General features: G+C 37.5%; 1 protein-coding gene across 4 annotated transcripts in view; it reads left to right on the top strand.

The window, feature by feature from the left end:
* The first annotated feature begins 209 nt into the window (after positions 1–209).
* The window catches only part of tox3 (TOX high mobility group box family member 3), a 107,075-nt gene continuing 80,328 nt past the window's right edge, over positions 210–26,956 (top strand). For all 4 annotated transcript variants that reach the window (XM_039762891.1, XM_039762890.1, XM_039762889.1 and 1 more), the window contains exon 1: positions 210–522. In XM_039762891.1, coding sequence (XP_039618825.1) covers positions 421–522 — 102 coding nt within the window. In that variant the 5' untranslated portion in view covers positions 210–420. The remainder of the gene's footprint in view (positions 523–26,956) is intronic.

Genomic DNA, 26,956 nt, shown 5'->3' with positions numbered 1-26,956 from the left:
GCCTCCCTGTTCCAGAGGCGGCAGCTGCAGTAGCAGCGCCTCGGGGGCGGGGCAGCACGGGTGGCCGGGGGCGTGGTCAGCCTATTCACACGTGCTGCTTATTCCTTATTGTGAGGGAGAGAGAGCGCCGCGAGGAGAGCTCAGCGCCCGGCACTTTCTAAACTCCTTCGTACGCCTGTTCGTTCTCCGGAGCCTTGTTTTCGTTTTTGCTCGTCCAAGAGCCGCTTTGTGTTGCCTCAATCCAGCTCGCCGGTCGCTTGTTTCCCAGCACCTTCACTTGGAACCGGACCGGGGCAGCAACTGCGAGTTTCGAGTCCAGCCGGCGGGGGAGAGGTGGGGCTGCGCCGTGTTCGCTACTCCGAGAGGATTTCTAGGAACCTGCATGTGGATGTAAGCGGGAGAGACGCTTATCCAGAGAGTATGGATGTACGCTTCTACCCCACAGCAGCTGGAACGGCGCTGCCAGGAGAGCCGACCGGCGTGGACTTTTCGCAGTGTCTCGGCTACTACGGCTACAGCAAGGTGATTAAAACGGTGTTAAGTAAGCGGTGGCGGAATTGGGTGGTGATGGTGGCCCGCTAGGGGCGCGGTGATTGACTTATGTGGGCGTCTCACCCAGACCCTCCTCCCGGAGGTGAATAAAGGGCGAGTGGCCCGGTTACTCCTCCTGGAGGCGGTAAAGCGACTTATTTCTCCACCCACTTACAGCGGGGTTGGGTGACCCAGCTACTCCCCCTTATGAAGAGGGGCGGTGACCTAACTTCTCTACTCGCACTAAGCTGGGTGGCCGAGGTGCAAAACAAACAAACATATTATGCGGGTTTCCATCTTATGAGGGGGTTGAAGTGGGCAAGTGATTTTTCTGTTTACTGCCCAATTTCAGTACACCTTTAAGCCCCAATAAGTATGGCGGGTCTGTGAGAACGATGACACACTGTGCATTCAAATGGGGTGTTTAGTGATAGGGTCGAGGTCCCTGGGTGTTTTCTGATTGAAAGGAGTCTGATGACCCAGATCCTACAACTGAATATCGAGGGAGTACCGAAGGGTTCTTGCTTTTTAGCATCCCGTTAAGTTTTGTTTTAAACGTGTAGAAGATTGCTGTCAGGAGCATATCTTAGGGAGAATGGTCATCCGTATGCTAGTCAGGTGTTTAACCAGGGGTGGAGTGACGAGCCTGGTGACTGATACATGTCATTCATGTATGGATGTGCAGTGGATACAGATGAATAAACTGTAACTACCTTATGTTGTCTATAGCCATCCAGTAGATTCACATCAGTGTGTTTGGCTTATGGACTATGGGCCTATGTATCATTGGGTTTTCAAGGCTGAATAATCCTACGTTCCTTTTGTATTTTACTTTTGTTTCTAAATGTGAGGAGACAATTAGGTTCTCAAATAATTATGTTCTTAAGTAGATATACCAAGCAGGCTTCCAAGCAGTTTTGTTTTCTCGGCTTGCTTTGTACTGTGTTTCGAGTGGAGGTTATAGCAAGATGCCTCATTTGTCTAACTTGCACAGTAACTCTTAACAAATGCCTTTTAGACCTTCAATCTAGACTTAATTTATTACCACACTGTTAGAAGGTGATATAAAAATATGTGTTCACAAATTTGGTTGTCTTTCAGGTTCCAGAATACCCCACAATCACTTAGGTTTTTATGATAACTTGTGCACACATGGGTTATATGGCATGTCAGGGAGAGTAAACACTCACACCACTTAAACAAATTAGTTGCTCTGAACTTTCAGGAAGTTTGCCTTAACTGTTCACTAAGCTGCCTTTCTCCTTGTTTTCCAGCAGTACATTTATTAAGCTTTTTAGAGAGCTTAAGTTTTTCTGTTAGCCTTTATATTTCTATGGAAAATTTTATAAATCCACCCATTTTCCTAATCTTGCAATTTCAGGTTCATATTTGAAGGAATGTAGTGGCTATTTTAGACTATGGATGCATACATTGTGTACGTTTATAATAATGTATGTGCATGTTTTTATGAATACAAATACATAAAAATATATATGTGGACTAACATACAAGCAAAGATATGTAGGCATAATTTATATTCTGTGTTTTAAATATTATTTTTTGATCAGAATGCATATCACAAAGAGGTTTATGTGTATGCTTTGGGCATGTATTTGTCTGTGCCTGTAATAGTCTATATCATCACTGAACAATTTATGTTAACAACAAATACTAATGTACATTTGTAGACATGTAGGAAAGAACAAAGCAGCCCTAATTGATTGGACCTATTGCTAGAAATGATATGATATACTGTAGAAAGCATGTTCAGCATAAAGGGAATCGGTGCATTTCTTGAGGCCACTGAGCAGATCAACTTTGTTTACGAAGCATGATAGCCTCCATTTGACTCTCTGCTCCCCAGTTTGTAGTTTAGTACTAAGTAAGTTGTGATCTCCACATTTCACCAGCAAGTATAGTGTTCTCAATACCTACAATGTGGTATTTCTTTTCAGAATACTGATTGCTTGTGTGTGTCTGATTGCTTTTTAACTACCCATAAAATTATAGTTTTTTTTTTTTTTCTTCTTCCTTTTGTACTTTAATTTTTTTGTCCAATGCTTCTTGCATAAGCTGCGGCTGTCGTGCACAATGCTCTGGACTGGCTTCAAATGATGGATAGATGGTGTTTAATGTCTAGTTTCAGTGGGAGAATAACATTGCTTATTTTAATGTATAAAGTGTGTTGCGTGACTTGTGAAGAATGCTCTGATTTTCATTTTGCAATGGCTGTAGTGCGTGTCATGTTTAAGGAAATAAATAACAAATGCCTGAAGGCTACTGAGCTTTGCCAGTGTGATATTGTTGACTGTTAAAAAATATGTTTGAACAATAAGCTGAGGAGGGTTTTGTGACAGCTAGCATACAAAGAGCTTTCTATTCATGGGGTCGATGTTGTAAGGCTGTGTTTGTTTGATATGGGGCATGGAGAGTTATGGACAGTAGGGGCATTTGGTTTCTTGGTATTGCAGGCGGAGCGTCCGAGATAAAGGGGGGCATCAGGTCTTTTGGATGAAAGGTTTCCCTTTTTTCTACAAAAGTAGCAAGGTTGTAATGCTTCTTGGTTGCACCTTTTTGTCAGACTCCATATTTTTCTACACCAATTGAAAGACAGAGTCTTTGAACCAGACTGGCTAATTTGTAAGCCAGAATGGGCCTGAAATGAAGTGGATGCTGCACATGTAATTTTGGAAGGGGGGTAGTGCTCAGAGTTCATTTTAAAGATCATGTGACTGGCTAAAATGCTTCTAGCCTGAAGGAGCTATGTATTTATGCATGAGAACCGTGCTCAGTGACATTTTGTGTGTATATGTATACATAATATAAAAATAAATGCACACACAATTACTTGGGCAAGCAAAGCAGAGAGCAGTGTTGTTATTTCACACATAATCTGGTCTGTGATTATCAGGAGGGTAGATATGGTAAATATTTTACAAGGAGGAATGTAGAAAACTCACCCTCCTGTCTGTGTTTTAGATGTTTTGCGAAGAAACAAAAAGACCTCTGTGCTAGGAATAATTCTGCATGATTGTATGGCTTTCTTACTCCATCACAGAGTGAAAACAGAACTTTATGAATGGGCACTTGAGAGCTTGGCTCTGATGATTGGGAACTGGCAAGTTGTGGTATGTAGAAACTTGGACTTAAACAGATTAGACAATGAGCGCTACTGAAACACATGGAGGCTGCCCTATACATCAGACCGTATGAGGTGTGCATCCACAGTGTTTACTGATAATAAAAGGGTGGCGTGGGCAGCCAGTCGTGTGTTTCTCTGAATGAAGCGGAAGCTGTGCTGCACAGTAGCCGAGCCTGTGGAGTGAAATTCAATACGCGTTGGAGGCGCTGCACTGTGTGCTGCTAAAATAACAATTTTGAGAAGTTTTACACTATCGAAGCTCCCTGCGGGGAAACATAAGCACTTGCTAAGAGTCTCAATGGAAGCGAACTGGTAGCTGATCTACTGCAGAGTAATTGTGAACGGTTGTCTTTGTTTTATTCTGGTTTCTTAACAAATGTTACACACTCTTTGCTAGGGTGAAGATTGAAAAGCCCTGTACTTGTTCATTTTTTTTTCTTCTTCATCATAATGTTAATATTGGTGCCTCATTTAACTGAAAAAAATGAGTGGGTTACAAATAGCAGCAAATTTGCACTAACAGTCCATATGTGATTTCCCTTCTTTATTGGTTTTTCTGAAGCACTTATAGAGTACAATTGTTTCCCAGCTTGCTTTTATTTGTGGGGTGGCAGAAGTCAGGGTGACAAATCATGATAAATTGAATTTCCAGCTTTGTCTTTAGTATGGTAGCATCACGTTTTTAGATTGGTATCATAAGAAAAATGTAGCTAAGACATCCAGCTCTGGGGTATGTGTCGGATTGTGATGACCGCAATCATTGAACATAATAGTAATGTCCAGTTTTTAAACGATACTTATTTGTCCATGTATCCCTCACTTTATTTGCACCTCACTCCAGATTTAAATACATTTTTTGCAAATATAAATTTAATGTTCCACAGGGCTGGTATTGAATGGGTTCTCTGCCTTCAACCCATTTACTTATCCTAAGCAAAAAATGCTAGAGCAGAAATTGGATTTACAAAAACAGGCCAGTTAAAGGTAGTTTAATCCTTATCCGCTTCGGTAGCAGCTGGCTGCACATGTTACAGAGATGGCAACATGCAGCAATTTAAACTGGAGGTATTCAGAGTGAAAGATCTGTAAAGTATGGGGCAGTACATATTCAAACAGAAAATGCTGCTATCTAGGATGTTAAAAGGAATGACATACTAGGAATCCTTTCTGGATGGATGGATTTTGAATGTAAACTGTTTGAAGGAATGGCCAGAGCATATGCGCATGAGAGCCTCTGTGGCGATACTGTAAACAGTTCTGACATGTTGTATACTGAGGAGGAGCATCTGTAAGACATGATCATTTCTGAAGAATATGTATAACACAGGGGCTAATTGTAAGACTCAACGGGGCCTGCATCAGCACCCATAAAGTGTGCGTGTGTGTGTACCCCCCACTTCCTGATCACACTGATTTGGCCACCTCCCTGCCCAAACGTAATCTCTCTCTCTCTCTCTCTCTATCTATACACACAGTATATATAATATAATTATATATACATACTGTATATATAATAAGTGAATGTAGTACAAAAAATCCTGCTTTAATATTCAAAAGCTTCTCTCTCCCCGTTTCTTTTAGACCACAGTTTCATATTGAAATCCATCTTGCAAATCCTGTCAATCCCGTGCTCCCTCCCCTAGCTGCAACAGTAAACAATAAATTATATAGGCATGACTGATATCTCCTGAATTACTAGATTGTGAAATATTGTAAGTAATAATATACTGGAACATCTAGTTTTGGCTGTTTATTGGAAAGTACTAAACTGAAGAACTGTCTGATTTCAGTTTTCAATTTTCATTCTGTTGATTTGCCTATTATTGCCAGTCTAAAAAAAACAGAGTTAGGAGAAACTGCTTTGCCTTGCCTCCTATGTGTATTAATGAGCACAAATAAATACATTTTTTCTTGTTTCCCTTAATTTTTTTTTTCTTATTTTAGTACTTTTTCTCAACCAACTTATTCTAGTACTTGGTCGTTAGGGGCTGGATCCCATAAATATAGTATTAGGAACAAAGCAAGAATCATCTCTGTGTGGAACACTGACCTAATACAAGGCCAAATGTCTATTATTAATTCTTATTTGAAATCTAATAACTTTCAATGGAAGTACGAAATAAGCATTCTTTTTAATGTAAAATGGCAAAAGGTGATTGATACTCCAGAGGTTTACCGCTTTACAAAACCTGTTTTTTTAATAAGCCTAAGTTTTTATTGCCTTTGTATTTTTCTGCATTTCAATAGTACTAAACTATTTCTGTCTCAGGTGAATTTGCTCATTTTATTCTAAGTATTAGAAACTCTCCCGGATTTGTATCCAAATTAGTAACTTTAACTGTACCCTGTGCATAGCATGTCAAAGCCAAGAATAACAATCACTGTTCAGCTCCATGGAACAGCTCCATCATTTTCTACATTAGCTATCAGTTTCCATCATATTAGTCCAAAACATTTTACTGAACATTGTGATAAGCAACACTTTTGTGTACTACTATGACCCAGGAAAAGAACTGCCACATAACGTCAAAAGGAATCAAAATAATTATGTTCGAAAACAAAACACTCAAATGAAGGATGATCAAAAGGGTCATGCAGAATATCAAATGAAATAAAATGATAAATCATAGATGTCCCATTAGGGAAGTTTGGATCATATGCGTGAAGTGATTTTACTGCATATGACATGCTCCACAACTACTTCCACAGTCAGGGATACTCTGAAGATCTTATTGACATCCCATTAGATCATCTTCATGCCATTTTAAGCCGTTTAATTACCTTGCAATATATACTGTACAACATAGTAAGTAATGTTTCACGAAGTTCCAGAAGGTTTTTTGTTCACCGTTTAACTATTTTAAATCAGCCACACTCTTCAGCATATTACAGAGCAGGAAAACGATGCTTATAACATGATATTAGTAGCTTCTGACAATGGGTGCCATCGTTGCTGACAGTGTGTTCACTGCCATGAACGCCAAGGTCACTGAGAAGAAAATGAAAATGGAAGAGACTTAATTGTATCATTTGCTTTGTTTGGCAGTTATTTAATAGCAATATGAAAAGCTACACTAACAAGTGTACAATATGCTAAAATAATGAATACTTAGTCGTGATTTAAATACTGAGACCAAAGGGGCCTCTTTAATATTGACAAGAAGAAGAGTTTTAGGGCCTAACAGCTAAATATTTTGTACTCATCCTTGGAATTTTGTCCTTCTGCATTGTGAAAAAGAAAATAAGAGAACAGCCCAAAGAAAGTATGTGAGACAGTGACTTGCAAGGAATATATATTTCTTTAACTTCATGTTAACTTGCACTATGGTGTAAGTTAGACTTGTAGTTGATGCACTTTTCTGTGTGGTTAGGAATAATTTCAATTGTAACCCAGTTCAGGGTGTATTTTGAGTCTATCCTGGCAGTACTGAGCACAAGGCAGGTTACAGCTCTGAGTAGGGAGCTAGTCCAGGGGTCCTCAATCCCAGTCCTGGAGAGCCGCAGTGGCTGCAGGTTTTTGTTCTGACCTGGTTGCTTAATTAGAAAGCAATTCTTGCCAATAAAGCACTAACAAGCTATGAAATTAAATTAACTCTGCTATGTCAGGTCATTCTCATATCCTAAATTTTCTTTCCCTTTCTATCATGCAAATGATTTGAAGGCTAAAATGGACGAGTAATTCTCAGTCCTTCACTTTTTTCTCTTCATTTTTCTTCCAAGTATTTAATTAAACCCAATAGTGCAGATAAATACACACAGGTGTAAATGTAAATAAGCTAAATGGAGAAATGCTGCTCTCTCTTGTCATTTGCATGTTATTGATAATAAGGAGCAATTAAAATAGCTGTTTAAGACAAAATTAAGCAATATGGGCTCAAAATCACTAAAGTGAAGCAGAAGTGTTACTTTAGCAATAAGTGCTTTTTATTAAGCAACTGGGTTGGAGCAAAAACCTGCAGCCACTGCGGCTCTCCAGGACCGTGATTGAGGACCCCTGAGCTAGTCCCATTGCAGGGACCACTCATACAATGTCAGCTGCCAGTTAACTTTACCTACATGATGTTAGTGACGTAGGAGGAAAAACTGGAGTACCCAGAAGAAATGCCCACAAACAAAGTCTGGGTACAAGATTTGAACACATCACACTGAATTCATGAGATAGCAGCAATGCCTACAGTATGGTGCCACCATATCACCCTGGGGGAAATGTAAATTACTAAAAATCCCAGTAAGTGCTAAAATGTTTCAGTGCTGACCATGGTAACTGTTACAACATGTTCTTAAGTCAAAATGGATGAACTTTCCTCACTTAAATCCTGGTTTGGCAGATGCTTACTAGCGCTTGCCTAGACAAGATGAAAAAATGGAAATTGTAAACCATTGCCCAAAATGTTATGCTCTCTTGTGCCCAATTTTTATTTTTCCACCTTGAAGTTGCTTTATAGTGATCTAGTGTAGTTTTTCTTGTGAAAAAAGTTGTTTGTGATATGAAACAAACTTTACGGTTAAGTTTCATCTTTCAACGTTTTTCTTTTAATGCATTTTATATTTAAATCTACAACTGAGGTCTGAATAAATAACACATATTCTGTTTGAGAAATGAATTATGATTGTGTGTGACTTTTTTTTCCGTCTTATTCTCCCCACCCCTTTGTATTATAAATGCATGGCTGCTCAGCACTTGCTTTGTTTTCCTTGAAATAGGATCTGATCATCACTTGAGACTACTCTTCTCATGCTCAACTGACCTGTGCATTTAAGAGATGGTTAAGCCTGCTGGTTGACTTTACTTATAATGGGATTGCTTTCTGATTAATTAACTGTGTGATGCTATGTTATTGGCGTGGCACGGTGGTTCAGTGGCTAGATGTAACAATCTTATGGATCCAGTACCCTGGGTTTGAATCCTGCGACTGGTTGTTTTGTGTTCATTTTTCTACCAGGTGCTTTAGTTTTAGTTTTATGATGGACTTATTTCTTGTCAAGGGCAGGTTCCTCTTTTATTATGTCCTATTACCTATGACTGTGAATTGCATTAAGTAATTTTGAGAATATTATTTGATATATTTCCTGAGCTATTGTTTGCTCAAATTGCTAGAATGAACTCAGTGCTACTTCCTACTTATTTAAAGAAAAAAGAGCATTCTGTCAGTGTTGGTGCTTCTGTCTATAATTCCTCATCTTCACCATGTTTCTTTTTACTTGGTACCTACCATAGATAGGTAGAGGATTTACATTTGGTTTGATTCCTATCCTTTTTTGTGATGTTTGACAACATAAGGCTTCCAGTTCCCCATGAATCAGTATTGGACTAAATTGTATGGAAAATGTATGAATGGATTATATTCATGAGTCAGTGTATGCCGTAATGGAGTTGAACATCTAGGTGCCACGATAAGAATAATCTGCTGCAGCCTTGCGCAAATTTAAAAAAATTAATTGATAATATTCAATTTTCCGAAAATTACTTAAATCTGTTGCTTAATCATCAGCCTATGGCAGTCTTGAAAGTGGTAGATGTGAGGCCAGCGTTACAGAATGGATACCAGTCATCTGCTCCCTCATCTGAAACGTTAGGCCGTTACATCAGTGGGTGTGCACATGAGGGCATGCATGCCGATGCATTGGGATTTGACCCTATTATGCTATAGAAAATTTACTGGGATGTTGAGATAGCTTCTGTGCTGAAATGTGTGTCATCCTTGTAGGATCATGATGTTTTTGCATGTTCTGAATACAGTCCTCACCATGGCCCATTCCGAAAATTTGGTCAGCAATGAACATTGCTTCATATGTCTGAGTATACTGCAGTGGAATTTGCTGGTGGTCAGCAGGCATAGAGTACAGTGGAGCAGATAATCAAAATTTTTCTCACAACCTGTACAGTTTTATACTATCTTTCACATTAACCTAGTAATGCAAAACATTTTCTCTATTTGTAAATTTCACTATATTATTATTTACTTATTTGGCTAACATCTTTATCCAAGGTAACTTGCAGAATTTGAGATACAATTGGTTATGCTCATGGTCACAAAGTAACAAGGTTTAAATCCATGACCTCGGGGTCTGATGTCTAAAATACAAAATACACACTTAAAATGGCATAGCTGCACTGTAGTGCTACAAATAAAAAATCAGCTTTGTTGGCAGTAGAAACAGATAATGAAAAGTCAATTGGAGGCATTTAATTTCCAAAAGCAGCTTGTTACAGTTATCCTTCTTGAGTTTTAAAGAGAATGCCAGTGGTATATGATACATTAAACTTATTTTCTGGTATAGGTGGAGCAGTGTGGGTGGATGGGTAAGGTGTTAGACTATAAATAATAAGACATACACTTCAAGACCCTGAGCAAATAATTTCACCAATTCATTTGTAGAATTATGATAAAAGTAACATTGTGATTTGTAAGTAACTTTAAAGTTTCAGTAATTTCCTTTTCTTTTTTTTTTATTTTTTATTAAATAAAAAAAAGTTGTAAGGTAGGGGACTGTTTTTGCAGTGGACCTCCTCATTCAGAATGTCTCCAAGGAGGTGAAAGTATACAAAATGATATTTATTATAAACAAACCCCCAGGACAAGATGTCCAAGTGGAGAGCCCAGTGTGCCAAATCAACAAAACTAGAAAAAACAAAACCTGAATCCTCCATATGCCTTCCTGCAAGGGTTTCATGTTGTGTCTTCTTAGTAGGATGATTTTTACACTTGCTTGGCACAGTACTACACATAAACACTTCAGTCTCTGTCTCTCCCAAATCTCAGTCTCTCCCTTTTCACCAATTGTCTGCTTTTCCCCATTTATACTTTTGAAGTCAGACTGTGTAAGTCAGTGGAGATTTAAACCTCTTCCTCGAATTATTTGTGGGATCAAGGACATAGTTAAAAAGTCTCTGGACCTCCTCGGCACAATGTCCTTTGTCAGTCCTTGAGACCATTGCACCCCTGAGTAGTCTTAAAAGGGCATAGCTGGTTTGGGAACTTTTAGGCTATTTTTACTTAAAAGGATCATATGGTCCCACCCTTAATGGTCTGGATTAATGTGGGATAAAGGGTAATAACCAGTTTTTGACCAGTCCTGCTAGATTTTTGCCTTTGAAGGTGATCTTCTTATTTAGTTGGGCTCATGTTTTGCGCTCTACTAGGTGGAGAGTATTTTTACCTGCTGCCAGCTGTTTGTCTTTTTTTTATCTTCTTTTCCAGGGCATTGGTGAACTCTGTTCCTGTCTTGTCATGTGCATTCTTTTCTTGTCTGTTGTCCACCAGACTACCAGCATAATACATTTTCTATAAATTCATTAGTGTGAACATGGTGTAGCTCTTTATAAATGCAGCAGAAAACATCTTATGACATTGCCTTCTTCAGGAATTCAAATAATCTGAGCATTTAGGTACATTTTTCCGGACTTGTTCTTTTTACGAAGTTATTTCTGGCAGCAGTTCATGCAAGATAAGGGAAACAGTGAGTTTACACACAGTCTTGATCAGTGCCCAGCAACTTTCTTCAACATGTGGTCTTGTCTGTAATTTAAATCTGTTGCAGAGTACACCAATTTATTCAGTTCATCTGTTTGATCACAGAAGAGTAAGATTTTTTTTTTTTTTGGGTTTTATGTCTTTTGACATCTTCTTGCAGCAGAGTAATTTGTCTGATAATTCTGTTTCTAGATGATGATTAATTAGATGTTACTTAATTGATATCTAAGCTTCAAATACAGTACTGTCAAATGCTTAACTGTGAAGATTCAAGGCACTCCCTTCCTTCAGTTTAGCATATCCAAGATTTTTGCAGCCCTTATTTACTTCTGCATCATTTAACCGCTTTTCCACTTTCAAGTTTCTAGGCTTTTTTTTTTTTTTTTTTTGAATTTCATTTTTTACCTAGAAGCTTCATCTACTGATTACATTTAAGTTTTGTCTTTCTATTTGCTTTGCTTTATGTTCTGTTTTTTCTTTTGTTTAAATAATACTTCTGCTGTGATTCTTCCTTCCTTCCTTCCTTCCTTACATCTTCATATCTCATCCTTACTCCATACTGGTGTCTTGAGCCTTGGTTAACACAATAGGTAACCCCTTACTTTCCCTTCCCCCAGCTGAAAATTCAAATCTCCATTCTTTTTCCACTGAACGCTAAATGGGGGGTGGGGTTTGAATTTAGAGCTGACTTGATCCTACTCCAGTTAAACATTGCTAGGGATGTTAAATTGCCAAAAAAAAAAAATAAAAAAAAAAATAGTTAACCTACTGCCTTCCTGTTGGTGGCTCAGAGTTTGAAGGCATTTTAGGAGAAAGTAGTTAGTGTGCTGCTCTTCTGATTTTTCTCCTAACATACAGAAGGTAGTGTTGCAGATGAAAACAATTTTTATTTGGTGTTCATTTGTTTTACTGCTGTAGTGTACTTTTTCATTTTATTGCTATTATTTCAATATCTTTACCCTCTTGCACCCAAAAGATGTGCAGGTTAAGCTATTTTAAAATCTCTAAATGTTAACAGTATGAATGAGTGCAAATATGTGCATGAGTATGCCCTCTGTTGCAGACTGACGCTATGTCTAGGGTTGGTTCCTATCTTTTACCTGTTGCTGCCTATGTCACTAAGCTAGATAGGTGTGTTAGAAAATGGATGCATGGATTAACAAATACATGTCTTAATTATCCCAATGTTAGAGTGTTTGATTGTAAGTGGATCATGCCCCCGTCCATGGTTGTATTCTGCTTTATATTCGGTGTTGCTGTGATAGTCTATGGCCTCCAGTGACACTGAATCAGACTCTGTGAATGTGAGGAAGTTAAGTTCGGTTAAAACAAAATACACTCTATTTACACTCTGGTGAAAAGAATAGATAGCAGGAATTGTGAAGAAAGAGGCAATAAAGTATGAACAGCTGAAAAATCTCCCTTTGTCCTCAGTTATTGTGTATGACTTTGCTGAGAGCATATATATAATTAATTGTCTAATAGTGTGAATAGTTTGCTTGCTAATGATGTTAAAAATGGAACCTATCCCTCCTGCACCTTGGTCAACGGATTGTTAACATAAGGTTTGTCTTTGTAAGGATGCACCATTGGAAATATCTAAGGAAGACCTTAATTATGTGCCCAGTGGGGGCATGGGTTTTATCTTCCCAGATGGGGAGACTTTGTCCACTTTCAGTTTTTGCTCTGTAGCAGCAAACAAATGATCAGCTTTTCTGAATATAGTTTTTCTAAATAGTGCTCCCACCCCTCCATTTAATCATTTCATCTTGTTGCCAATTTGATCTTGAATGACAGCAGATTTGGCTAAAACATTTTTGAAGTGAAGTGCTTGTACAATTGACCATAAGATATAGTTAACTAAAAAAATAGCAAAATGCCAAGTTGTGCCACATGTGAACAGGACAATTACGTCATGTTTGTTCATTAAGTTCCAGATCCTGCTTGTGTTGTGTGTGTGTGTGTGTTGTTGTTGTTTTTTTTTTGTTTAAGGTTGTTGTGGGGCAGGAACTAACCCTGAATGGGATACATAACATTTTCACGGCACATTCTCACATGCACAGTTAATCAGACGTGTTTCATTATGAACAAAGTGGAATTCATTTTTATGCACAGTGTTTCTCTGTTGGTGACTTGTAGAGGAGTTTGAGCATGTCCCAGCAGCAAGAGACCAGCCAGCGTGGATGGGACGTTGATCCATCACAGTGTACACTTGCACACCATCACAGTAAAAACAAATTCATGTGTATTTGAAATGTGTGTGGAAATTGAAGGATATGATAAAACCTATATGGAGGCAAACAGAATCTGCAAGTTACACATGCAGCAACCTGAAAATGAACCCAGGTCCTTGAAATAATGAGGATGGGTACAAATAACTGCACCACTGACTGCATTCACAAATTCACAAATGTGTATATATATATATATATATGTGTATATATGTATATATATATGTATGTATATATATATGTGTGTGTATATATGTATATATATATATATATATATATATATATATGTGTGTATGTATATATGTATATATTCATATGTACTTCGGAGAAATCCAGAATAAAAAAACATAAAAATAGGAAATCCTAAAGGTAAAAGTGGCCAATCTGCTCATACAGGCTTGTGCATTTTCATTCATGTAAGATTAAGTTAAAGCCAAGGTAAGAAGAAGAGTTTTGAGTCTGTTTTTCACCCACCTCCAGTCTGGTGTGTAATTGGATTGTTGAAGGATCTTACTGTATATTCTGTTGTGCATGCACATGTATTCAGGTACCTTCAAATACAAATTTTACTGTTCATGGTTAACTTCAATTATTGTAACTATCCATTCATATTGGGTACAAGACTTTAAGTTGATAATGTCCTAATATTCGTATACTTGAGCCTTGGTCCTGCTTACATTTCTTCTTTTTTCGGTCTCCTGACATAACAAATCCGTATAGAAATCTTATTTTTATTGCGTAATAGTTATGGTGAAACTGTCCCTGGAAAATAGTTCAATTGTGCATTTGAGACACTTTTTATCTTGTCATTAAAAACCATATTGGGTACAGGATGTCTTTGAAACCACACACTAAATCAGTGGCTAGTTTGAAATTTGTAACTTGTTGTTTTGCTTAGGATTGTTGTAATTTAACACATTGATGCATTGTGGACCTATTTGTCTGCACCATAAGGGGTGTAACTAAATCTTATTTGTGGAATGAAGCATCCTTTAGCTTTTAATGCTGCAACGTTTGACTGTGATCCAAATATAATAGGATTGTGCCCTTATAATAGCTCTCTGCACACAAAACAATACACAGGAGGAAAAAGGAACACAATGGGTACGTCTGTTCACAAAAGTAAATTAATGAAAATGCATAAGAACACAGAAAAGAACACACTTGCTGCTTCCTTGCCTAGTTTAACAGACTTGAACCACCTTTTTGTCAGGTGGAGTTTCTTGCCCAATTGACTACCACACACAAACACTTCTTTTCTTTCCACCTTGTTTTCACCAATATTCTCCAAACTGTGCATTTTAATGAACTTTGGCACAGAAACAACTGTAAACTCTCTCCAGAGATCAATTTTATCAAAAACTGCCCCAGGGACACCAGGGTGTAACTATCTTTATTGGCTCTTGGTGTCCACTTACCCATGAGTATTTTATTAGCCTAAGGGGGCATCGTATCCAAGCTGCTTGTCTTACCTGAGGGACAGCATGGTCCCAAATGCTCTCTTGTTTCTTGTATCCATAATTGTGGATTAGACATACCTGCCTGTAGCTGGGATGTCTTCTCTTAGTGTTTTGGGGGAAGCATTACATAATTCTGTTTTTCATTGTCTCTGTAATGCTAGTGCCCCATCAGGGCATGCTGCATATACTTCATACAGTGCATACTACCCAATAGCAGGCCCATGGGTTGTTACTCTGATACGTTTTAGGACTGTTACACTGATTCTCTCTCTCTCTCTCTCTCACTCCTGGAGGCTCCCTCTGTGGCTTACAAATTTTGAACAAAACAAATAAAATTAATATGGAAGATTGGAGTTGCTCATCTTTAGATTTAAAAATTGTTTCTACTCTGTTAGGCTGTAGGGAGACATTTTGAGGAAAAACGAGAGAAAAATGGAGAGAAAATGGAAAAAGGGGGATGGGGATAGAGTGAAAGAGATGGAAAATTTGTGCACAAGCAGCAAATAGAACTCCTAAAAGGGGTCACAGAACGGATTTGCAAGTAGAGCTTTAAAATGACTTCTTAATCACATAATTATACTCCTCATGACGTTTGCTGTGATTATGCTGGCAATATGTGTAATTAATATATAGTGTGCATTTGTCCCTGGAATTTATTAGGATTATGTAATACAGGGTGCTATCCTTCATGAAACTTGGGTCTGTTGCTGACCTCTTGCTTAGTTTGAAATGCATTATTGAAATTTAGATGGATATTTAAACAAATGTTTCTCTGTAAGAATGCCTAGAGCTTCCAATCCTTACGTTTCAACTGCCATCTTTTTTTTGTGTCATGCTTCAACTGTTTTGGTTTTTGCAGGCTAAGTAAGAGGCATGACAGATGTATTTTGTCTACAGGCAGGTAGTATGTCTTGAGCTGTCTTCACCTGCTTGCCATCCATCACTGATCTATATCATTTTTTTAAACAGTAGCTGCTACCACAATTTACAGGTTCTTTCACATGAAATTATGAATCAGAAGTATAATATTAGCACATACAGTAGATAAAATCTGTTCAGAACGTGTATAACACTCGCTGCCTTAAGAAGGTGAACAATTTTAATAAAGACCACAGCCATTCAGCACAGGTACCTTTCTTCCCTCTTTTTCTTCCTGCTGGTGATTGGGACTAATCTGATTCAGACCCCTATAAACGGGAACCGTTTTCACCCCAGGTCTTAAAGCTACTGAAAGGTCTGCTTGAATGTGGCATGAGTATACATCTATCATGTGATGTTGCATTAATATAAGGTGTTGTATTCAATGCTTTGTCTGTATTATGCTACTTTCACTACTCTGCTGGAGCCATGCAAGTTAGAATTTCATGTTATAATGTACATGTGTCAATACATTTTAAAGAACCACAACACAGTGAAGTCAAACCTGCTTAATCCAAGTCAGGATCATAGAGTGCAAGAGCAAATTCCAGTTACAGTCCTGGGTCAGGTGCCAGTCTATAGGAGGGCTCACACAATTCCAGTCGCTGGCTAACCTAACTTGCATAATAATAGGGATGTGGTAGGAAAATTGAGGAAACCCTGAGGAAAACATTCCACCCAGATGTAGGGCAAATGTGCATACTCCACACTGACCGCTTCCTGCTGCAGTACAACTTGGACTATAGATTTTTGAGCCAGCACAGCAACCCACTGGTCCACTGTGCTGCTCTGAAGAAGCCTCCATTCACTTTTAAACCTACATAAACCTGTTTAGGGATCCCTTGGGGATTGGACAAAAGGCAGGAACCAGGGGTCTCATGTATAAATGATGCGTACACACAGAAATATTGCTTAAGAACTTTTCCACGTTCAAATCGCGATGTATAAAACCTACACTTGGCGTAAAGCCATGCACTTTTCCACGGTACCTCATACCTTGTCATACACAAGTTCTCTGTTCGGTTTTGCAGACTGGCGGCACCCAGCGTCAAAGCAGTGCTACTGTTACTGTTTTGTTACTCTATTTTCCTGACGCGGCTTTATAAATACACTGAAACTAACCGCATATTGTTTATTAGTGTAACGCATCTGATTGTAATTAACTTGTAACAATATAATGGTCCAGGGAATAGCCATAGTATTTCAAATACCATAACTGCTTTAGCGTTGTTATTCTCACTGCACCTTCTTCTTATTCTTCTTCTTTCAGCTGCTCCCGTTAGGAGTTGCCACAGTGGGTCATCTTTTTCCATATTACACTCATTGCACCACACGGAGTGTTTATATCACTGTATCTGAGTGGGGAATCGCAGCAGCAGCTGATCGGAAAGAGAATTATCGGTATACAGTATCAAGCACACGTGGTCTCAGCCACAGCAAAATGTTTCAAAGCCTTTCCTGTACGGACCTTGCCATTCAGAAACCGTTTCATCCCAAGAACTTTAAACGCACTTAATCAATTGTAGAACTGTTTGTACTTATGAGTACAATTACCCCACTGTAAACTTGCACTACAGTTATAATATTACACAACCTGAGCCACTTTATAAAGCGTGTATTTACATATGATGACGATATCATTAAGATGAAATGCAGCAAAAAATGTTTTATTATACAGATAAAAATAACTTCATTTAAATCTATATTCTTCACTGGGACTCGCGTGAAGGATAGAATTATTAAACATGTACTACGAAGATATTTCAATGTTCCTTAAACGTTTTGAAGAATCGGCGCTCTAAGCTTACAGATGGCTTAACGTCTATTACAGAGCTGATTGTGTGGTGATCGGTTACTTGGAGAAAGAAAAGCAAGGACTGCAGGGACCGCAGTAGCAAATTTCGAAAACGCTTGTGTCATGAGCACGAGGTGGCTATGCAGTGTCCGCAACAGAAGTGGCCATCCACCGTGCATATGATACCATATTGACATTGGTGGGTGAAGGGGCCACGGATTCTTTCTCTGTCCAGGGCTGCCACAAGCCTAGAGCTGCCCTTGAGTACTGCTGCAATAAATAATTTCATCGAAGGTCACGCACAATCACTGCGCCGTGAAACCCATGTTTAATAACGTGGTTTAACTCCTATCATCATGAAAATTATATCGCGTATACATCTCAGCATTTTAGTTATTCAGAGAGCTGTAATATCACGAATGTAATGGATTCTGTGTCCAGTCAGAGGAAGAGAGCCGATTTAAGAGGCAAGTAGTGATTCTCACACACAGGGCACATAGAAGATCACATACAAAACAAAGCATTTAACATGCTACTTTAATTACGATGTGATTTGAGAAACTGGTTAATTAAATGATTTTAAGATGACGTTTATGATGTTCTACTTTAATGACAAAATAAACTACGTGATTAAAGTGGAAATTTTGAGACTGAAGTTGACATTTCGTGCTTTTTCCCCACTGTGTGCCTTTTTTTCTCTGTACCCTGCTAAGCTTTCATATGACACTCAGACAGTGGGTCACGCTCGCCTTTTCACAGCGACTTTGATATCTGACAACTTCTTTTTTTATTTCCGGCACTGTGCAACTTTGTGAGCGTTCAAGTTTCTCCAACACACTTTGTCACTCGATCAACTTCCTTTTGTTGATTATACCACGGTTTAAATAAACAAATACTATGTTTTTCCTTTGCCTCCACTTGGTATTCACTGAAATTCTTATTTTCCCCCGTGCTTTTCCCATTGTCTTTTCACAGAAGGCTGAGATTAAGGGCGATTTATATTGATTTGCATATTCAAAGAGGTGTAATTCTGGGAGGAGTTGGCGTTACTTTTCATGCTGACTGGGATATATGTAGAGGAAGAATGTGGAAGTTGGAATACGCACAGATTTCTGCATCTGGATTTTTCTGTGCGTAAGCGCATTTTGGCTTTTGTGCTTACGTCCTGTGTTATATATATATACACACACACACACACGGTACAGTCTCGCTTATCTGACATAAACGGACAGGATAAGCGAAAATGTCGGATAATGGGAGGTGTTAAGAAAAAGCCTATTAAACGTCAAACTATGTTATAATTTTACACATTTACACGTACAAATCGGGTTATGACCAAAAAGTTCGCCAAACTTTTGCATCTGTTCACGATCACACACTAGGTATACGAATGAGCCAGTTTCCAGTTCGGTTTGTGCACGCTGATGATTTCCGCACGTGTTCAGTCTGTCCCTGTGCATTCTCTGTGCAGCAAGAGAGAGACATAGACAGACAGACACACAAGCACATGCGAGAGAGAGTGACACACACACACGAGTGAGCGAGAGAGACGCGCGCACACACATGCACACACGTCAGATAGGATCGGCCACATAATCCACTGTAATCATGTTTTACAACAAAACAGAAAAACTTTACTGTAAAAATGAACCTAGCAACTAAAAATAGACTATGTTGGATAAGAGAGAGACTGCTGTGTGTGTGTGTGTATATAATAATTTATATATTATAAACTCCTAAGCCTAAAAGAATAATTATTTTATGGGACGTATTTATGTCACTTTTTTGTCAAGTTTTAAATCAGGCCTACATATATATGTTTGGTATCATTCTTTTCAGAATTTATTGAACTTTAATGTGATGGTGTTAGATTTTCAGATTCACCAATACACCAATGTTTGTATTTAGGTGATTTAGTTAGCTGAACGTTGAGTTATGATGACCCATTGCAATACCACTTTAGTTTTGGCATGATTTTTCCTGTTATTTAAATGAGTCATTTTTTTAAAAAAAGTTTTTTTTTTATCTATAGAAATGTCAGTTAAAACAAATGGATTGTTTATTTAGTCTCTTATAAAAAATACTCATCGAGCATAGTGGACATCAGTTTAATGGGAATACTCCAATCGGTAAGAGAGTAAATATTTTATTCTCATTTCATGGTTTTTACTCCACTAAATAATAATTTTTTTCTTTTACGTGTTTATAGAATTTTGTGACTCCAATAAATAATAATTATTCTTTTGTACATTTACATATTTTACTAATATTCTGGCTGCAACTGGGCACCAAAGGCGCCAGGTGGGCTTGCCACCCCCCAATTGACTTTTAAAACTCTATTAGTCATTGAAAAGCTCTTGTTTTCTTTAAGTTACCAAATACAGCGTATTGTTTCCTCTCCACCCTCATTTTTAAAAAGTGTGAAGAACAAGGAAAACTGTACAATGTCCAAAAGACCCATCAGCTAGAATAATGAGTTCAAGATTTGCTTAATGAATACTCTTTTGGAAATAAAATAAGAGTAAGACTGGCAGATCATTCATTTTTAAAAAGTCTTATCTGCTGCTAGTCATTGATGTTTGTTTACACTTATCGCATACAACTGTTTTGAAGTAATCAAAAATCTGCTTGTATCAAGAAGTTTAAGTTTGTGTAGCACTTTCTGCATATCGAGTCTTGTCCTTCACATGCTACCACACTACTTTTTTTGTCTTTTAACACTTGTCTCATGTTCTTGTAGGTGGGTAGGCTCTCTACTACATCGGGTAGTGTGTTCACACTAGAATTAAATTTTGCCTTAAAAAAAGTGGATTAAACTTGGGATAGAGAGAGCGAGAGGTCATTGGAGCTAAGATTTGTCAAGTCCTAAATAGTTAAACTCTCTTCAGAATGCAATACATTACTTAAAACTAGTTGTGCTTATAAGAATCTCATAAAATCATCTTCAGCTCTCTTTTGAGGTTAATACTTCCAGATTGAAAGTTTTATAAGGAAAATAGCAATCCATGTGAGATAAAAGCAGGTCAAGTCTCACACTTTGTGTACAATTGTTGTTGTTCTAAGAAAAATGGACATGCAAATATGACATGTTCCTGTTTGTTTGCCTAATAAAAAGACCTAAATAAAGTAACCATAGGACCATAGCAAGGGTACATATTTTTCAACCCTGCTAGAACTCTTCAAACCTGGAAGAGGCCTTTAACTTTCTTGACATTAGTAGAAACAGGTTTTCTAAGAGTCTTTGGAAGCTGTGTGAAATTAACCCTGTCAAACTCTGATTAAAGGAGAAAAAAAGAAGCCAGTTCCTTTTAAAAATATGATTTTTGGTGTATACATGTAGTGGCATGCTACCGATTTCTTTTTTCCCTCATGGCAGTACAGTGGCTAGAGTTGTTGCCTTATGGTTCCACTGTTCAGGGCAAATTCCATTGCACTCCACTCATACTGCAACTTCATGGGGTTCCATTCCACCATCACAGAGACGTGCAGGTTAAGCTGTTAATTGTTCTATTATGGATGTGTGTATGAATACATCCTGTCCTGTGTTAGCTCCAGCTGCCCACAAACATGAACTGAAAAGTGTGTTAGAAGATAGGTGGAGTTGTTACAATAACATTGTAAAAAGTGTGCAGAAAATGCTCTGTACTTACTATTTATAGCTTTTAATTTGTTCAACTTCTTTTCTGTGAGTCATAAAAAATTTTACATACTGTACACCTTTAGACTGAAGACTGCATTCATTTAACCTCGGCTCTTAGAAACCGGAGCAATAACCTTGTCATTTCAAGGCACAATAAATTACAGATTAAATTGTTATTGGTTTTGCCACTAAGTAGATGTTGATGCCCAGCTTGTCTATGAGGTGGTGACCTGATGGGCAACCCCACTGACAAAAGGGGTTAATTGAGGGGCATTTTTATTGAATCAGCTGAAAGCTGACTTTCCATTTTGTCATGCTATGGATAACACAGTTTTCACATGAGACATTTTGGTTTGTTTCACAACACTCACAATAACTGTAAAATGAGCAGCATTTAATGAGGCAAAGGAAATTTGCAGTTGTGGTTAGAGAAACGAGGAACCGAGTGATTATTATATGTGAGATATTATGGAAATTTGATTAAAATGTTCATTTTCTGTTATCCAAGGTTAATCTTCCACGGTAAAACACTATAAAAATAATGATACGTTGAACAATCTTATTAAGGTCACCAGTTTAAAAAAAAAAAAAACTTAGCTGTGACCTTCAGGAGACAGAGCACTTCTATGGCTGAATAAAATATCCTCAGCACTACATGTTATGTGTAGCATTTGGCTTTAATGTGTTTCTCACCTAGGATAAACTTTTAAAGGTTTATGTGACCTCGCAGGGATGAAATTGCAAGTGTAGAGCATTCCCATCATTAACATAATTTATTTTTAGTACATCCAACAAACTCCTGTTTTTTTAAAAGGTTTGGCACAAGGCAGTAACCAATACTGGGCAGGTTGCAAGTCCACTGCAGTTTATCCCTCCAGAATTATCAGTAATTTGTGTGCATAAAGAGGGAGCTATTGAAGGCTTGTGATGCTTCTGCAAGCTGCTATATCCTGCCAGCCAGTGGCAAAGGGGAAATGGGTAATGAGTTGTAAGAACTGGTGTTTTAACTTTTGGCTGCACCTTTTTTTTTTTTTGTTCCCCACCATGTTACTCGGATGCAATTGTGGTGACATTTAAAGGAGCATATTGCACCACTTTTACAATATATTATCTTGTCATTTTTTTCCTTCGTACCAGTGACCCACCTTTATAAAAAGGGAGAATGCATCTGTGACACATAATAGGGAAAATAAAATTGTCTCCAACATGAATCTTCAAAGTGAAGACATTCTTGCACTGACTGGTCTATAATGAAAATTTATTAAACAACAAAAGCCTCTTACTGTGGCCCTTTTGGTGTCTTTCTATTATGCTCACTCGCTTTCATGACTCTTAAAATAAACACATTAAAGTCCCATTCGACCATTTAACATTATTTGTTTTTAGTTGTTTTTTTCCCTTTAAATATTTCTGTTGCTTAGATGAAGAAAGATGTTTTTTGGAATTTTACAATGCATCATTTAGAATTTGTTAAATTTAATTCCAATAAAAAAGATTTTTTGAAAATTAGGTTTAATGGTGCATGAATCAGTGGTTTTAAAAATTGTACTTTTTCCACAGTTAACATGTTTTCGGTCCAAAAGACTAAATTCATCCATCCATTACAATATGCTATTACAATTTAGCCTATCGCTCAGATGTCACAACTGAGGGAAGATCTTGTCTATTTCACTGTGCGTTTATTTTAATGGCTAATGTTTGTTTATTCTTGGTCCTTTTTTTAGTGTGTAGCTTAAATGAGCACCACAGCAGTCACCGTTACTGCCACTTTGCTTCAGGAAGGTGTTTCAAATACCAGCTTGGTCTCTGTGTGGGTATCCTTGTCTTTTTCGATTTTCCCATTAGCATAGGTTAATTGAAGTGTCTAAATTGGCTGAGTGTGTGCCAGTGTCCCCCGTGATGGACTGACACCACACCTAGGCTTAATTTCTGCCTTGCACCAGATCCTGCAGCTTCTGGGCTTCAAACTGAAAATACATTAAGTACATTTTTCATAGTGATAATTTGTGCATAGTAACATAGTACTAAGGTGCTGTACCGTGTTAGCCATTATGGATATAATAAGTCAAGCAAAATGGCCCCTTTTATTGGCTGGCTAACTAAAGACTATCCAAGCACATTAATATCATGTTGTATTCATTCTGACTTGTACTTATCTGCTACTTATATCAAGAAGTTATTAAAATGCCTTGTCATCTATTCTTTACTATTAAATTCCCTCTGTAGTAGGGATGACCTAGAGGAAGTACTAATTTTATTTTGAAGTAATTCAATTAACTGTTATCATACCTACCTTTTATAGTATTTTAGAAATGTAGCAACGTTACAGTATATAGTATAGTGCAGTGGCATGGTGAAGCAGGTGTAAACTACTAAACAAAGCAATGGCAATAAATAGTATGAAAAATCAGTTATTAATTTGCTATCAAATTGAAAAAAAAATCACAAAAAATATACTACTGGTCGACGTGTCTGGTAACAAATCCATGGAATGGTCAGTAACAATAAATCGGTAAACTGCAAACTGATTTATAGTCTCTAGGGGTGAGCTAGCCTGTTGTGTGATTTAGATGCCATCTGTTTATAACCGGGCCAGGCAGTTTATTTTGGTTTTTAATTACTTTTCAAAAACTGCTGAGGATATGTACTCCACATTAAGGTTGACTGTTTTCATGCATTTCTATGGTTCAAAACCGATACAATTGAACATGTTTTGGCCCTAGGTTGTTTTAAATTTTGAACGCGTGTGCAGGCTATCTATAAATGTTGTGAGTATTCTTATGACAAATTCAGTAGTTTAATAGCAGGTGGACTAAGGAACCTTTTTAACTTCATCCATCCATCTTTTTTCTAAACTGTTTATTGTCGGTCATTACTACATTGAATGTAAGACAGGAGTCAATCCTGAACAGGGTGCAAGCCTTTATACAATAAATTATTCAAAGGCTATTGGTTCTATTGCTTTAAAGGAGCAATAGTGGTAACCAAGAGCTTTTGAAGACTATAAAGCATATATGAACTGTCAAAGAACAACACCTTCATTCCAGTTTGAGGGGGTTTAAAGACAAGTAGCCTCAAATGTACATATTTCACAATGTGAAATAATCAAGTTTTGCATACAAATTTTTAAAGCAGATTTGTTTAATTTGTTTGTTCAGTAAAATATCTTGTAACAAATACTGCTTGAATCATTTTGAATTGCCTTTACACTAAACAGGCTACTGGTCTCTGTGTTCCTACCAAAAAAAAATACCTCCATGGTGCTTTACTTGGACATTTGTCTTTTAGGCCTTTGCCAAACCTCATCCTCTGCCCATTAAGAATGGAGTTAAAAGCTCCATTGTTTTAGTGGCCAATTTTTACCAAATCCTTCAGTTTGTGTAAGGCTTATGCACAATTAGACTCATAAATATGTCTGTCTGTTCTTTATTGATGGGCCCATATTTCAGCGTGAACTGCCTATATCCCATTGGCCATCTTTCTTTGGGCATTGCGTTCTCTATAGCAGGTCTCAGTTTAAAAGACACAAATACATGTATTTTTGTTTCCCTTAGCCTTTCTTAATCTAATGTGACAGATGCAACAAATGTGTTGTGAAGTTATTACAGTATTTATGTAGTATTAGCCAGGGCAAATTAAATATTTCATCTAGGTTTTCATAGTGAGTTACTGGTGGGCTTGAATCAGAACTGGAACTTCATAGTTCCAAGTCTTAGCCACAGGTTAACAATATCTGCTATGGCGTTTAATTTTGGTGCATTGGTTATAGCAGCTGCCTCACACCTTTTTCAGTTTAAATTGCGGTTCAGTTACTTTGTTTAGAGTTTAAACCTTCACCATTGTGGGTTTATTTCTCTTTGGACTTTTTGTTTTTCTCCCACTTTTCAATAATGTGTATGTTAAATATAATTGATTGCTTTGAATTAACCTGATATGAGAGAGTGCGAGTCTGTGTATGATTGCTTCCTGTGTCTGTATGTTATGCTGTGTGCGTATGATTTATCTATTTATTTATTTTTTTGCACTTCAGATACTACAGCTTTACTCCCAGATTCATGTGGTTGGCAACAGTTTTGGGCTGTAATGGACAGATGTCCAAGTCTTGCATGGTGTCTAAACAATTCTTCTCTTCAGTGTTATTCACGTTAATGAAAGCTACAATGAAACATGCCGTTTTGGAAATAGTAATGATTTTGTTAATTAAAATAAAGAAGAGAAACTAGTTTTTGTAATTTTTTTTTTAAGTTTGATTTTCACCACACTAGTCTTTATTTGCAATGTACATGCGAATGTGCAGTTGCCCCTAAATTTATTAAATACTTATTTAAAAGTGCACAGTCCTAATATTATTTTAGATGCTAGCATCAATCCGTGTGCAAGTGCAAGTACCCCTTGCTGCTGCTGTCTGAATCTGTGGATTTTCATTGGTCATTTCATCAATCACTCGACTTTCCCTTCTAGAACTAAGAACAAATACCAAAGCCTCATCACTTCCCAATGACTTATTCTGTGGATGTCCTTGGCCGTAACTGACAGTCAGTCACAGATGCCCTGCTTAAAGCAAATGGCGAAGAGCTTTCACCACACTTCAATGAAAAGGCGCTTAAATTGAGAACATACCACACCTTACTTTGGAAAATACAGTTAAATAGTTTGAAAATTGGAGCCATGGAGGATTTGACAAACTTGAATAGCCATCCGCACACTTCAAATTCAGTCAATTCAGTCAGTATTTAAGCTACAGAACATGTTATCTTTATATACCCCAAAAAGGTAGGAATTTCAGGAAGTTTGCTGTTACTTTGCACAGATATTTCCTATTTCTTAAGGGTACCTTTGCAGTTCAGCACAGCATGCAATTAATGTTCTTAACTGAGCTGATATTACACATGTGTTTTTAGGTTTAATCAGGTTATTTGTTCAGATGTTTGAATGAGTGCACTGTTGCACTATCATGATGAACTTCTATATGTTAAATGCTTCGTCGATCGCAAATTAACATACTGCGGTAATCTTAATACATTTAGAATGCTGCAGTATTGCAAAGTTTTTAGCAGGAGATTGTGATGTTCTGAGTTTGTGAGCTCATCAGCACAGTTAATTCTGAAGTATGTCCCTCCCCCCGTTCAGAGTTTATTTTAATACGAATAGTGTACCAAATCTGCTCCATTTTGAAATAAACTCCAGTGATGGATCTTTGTGCAGCAATTTTTCTTTATCTAACATTGCTGTGCTTAACATACATCTCATCAGTGGTAAAGCACCAGAACTATCTGATTCATTGCAGACTGCAATCTTGATATGTCATTCAAAAATGAAAGGGGAAAAAAAAAAAAAAAAGAGTAGTTTGCATCTCTAAAAGAAACAATTTCATCTGGACAGGTCTGACTGGGATTGTTAGACACTCTTATCTTCATTGTTCCTTATCACCATGAGTGATTGTAACATCTGTATTTATATACCTACATGTAAGCATGAAAAATGTATTTGTTCATGGCTTTTTTTATTCCTGCTTCTTTCTCCATCTAATTCAAAACTTTGACTTATTTGGTGTTTAATGTTTGATTTCAGTCTGTAGCCTGTGTTATTAATGTCATCTTTGCTTTTATGCCTATTGTATGTCTTTGGCTATTTCTGAAGCTCTTGGAGCATGGGAAAGGAACTATATAATAATATAATTTCGCAATGCAATGAGATTAGGTTTAAAGGCATATCTGTTCAATGTCTATATGGAGTATGCATTTTCTCCTCATTTCACATGGAC

The sequence above is a fragment of the Polypterus senegalus genome, chromosome 9 (assembly GCF_016835505.1).
Source record: "Polypterus senegalus isolate Bchr_013 chromosome 9, ASM1683550v1, whole genome shotgun sequence".
NCBI classification, from domain to species: Eukaryota; Metazoa; Chordata; class Cladistia; order Polypteriformes; family Polypteridae; genus Polypterus; species Polypterus senegalus.
Note: the sequence above shows the minus strand (reverse complement) of the source record. Positions and strands in the feature narration are given on the sequence as shown.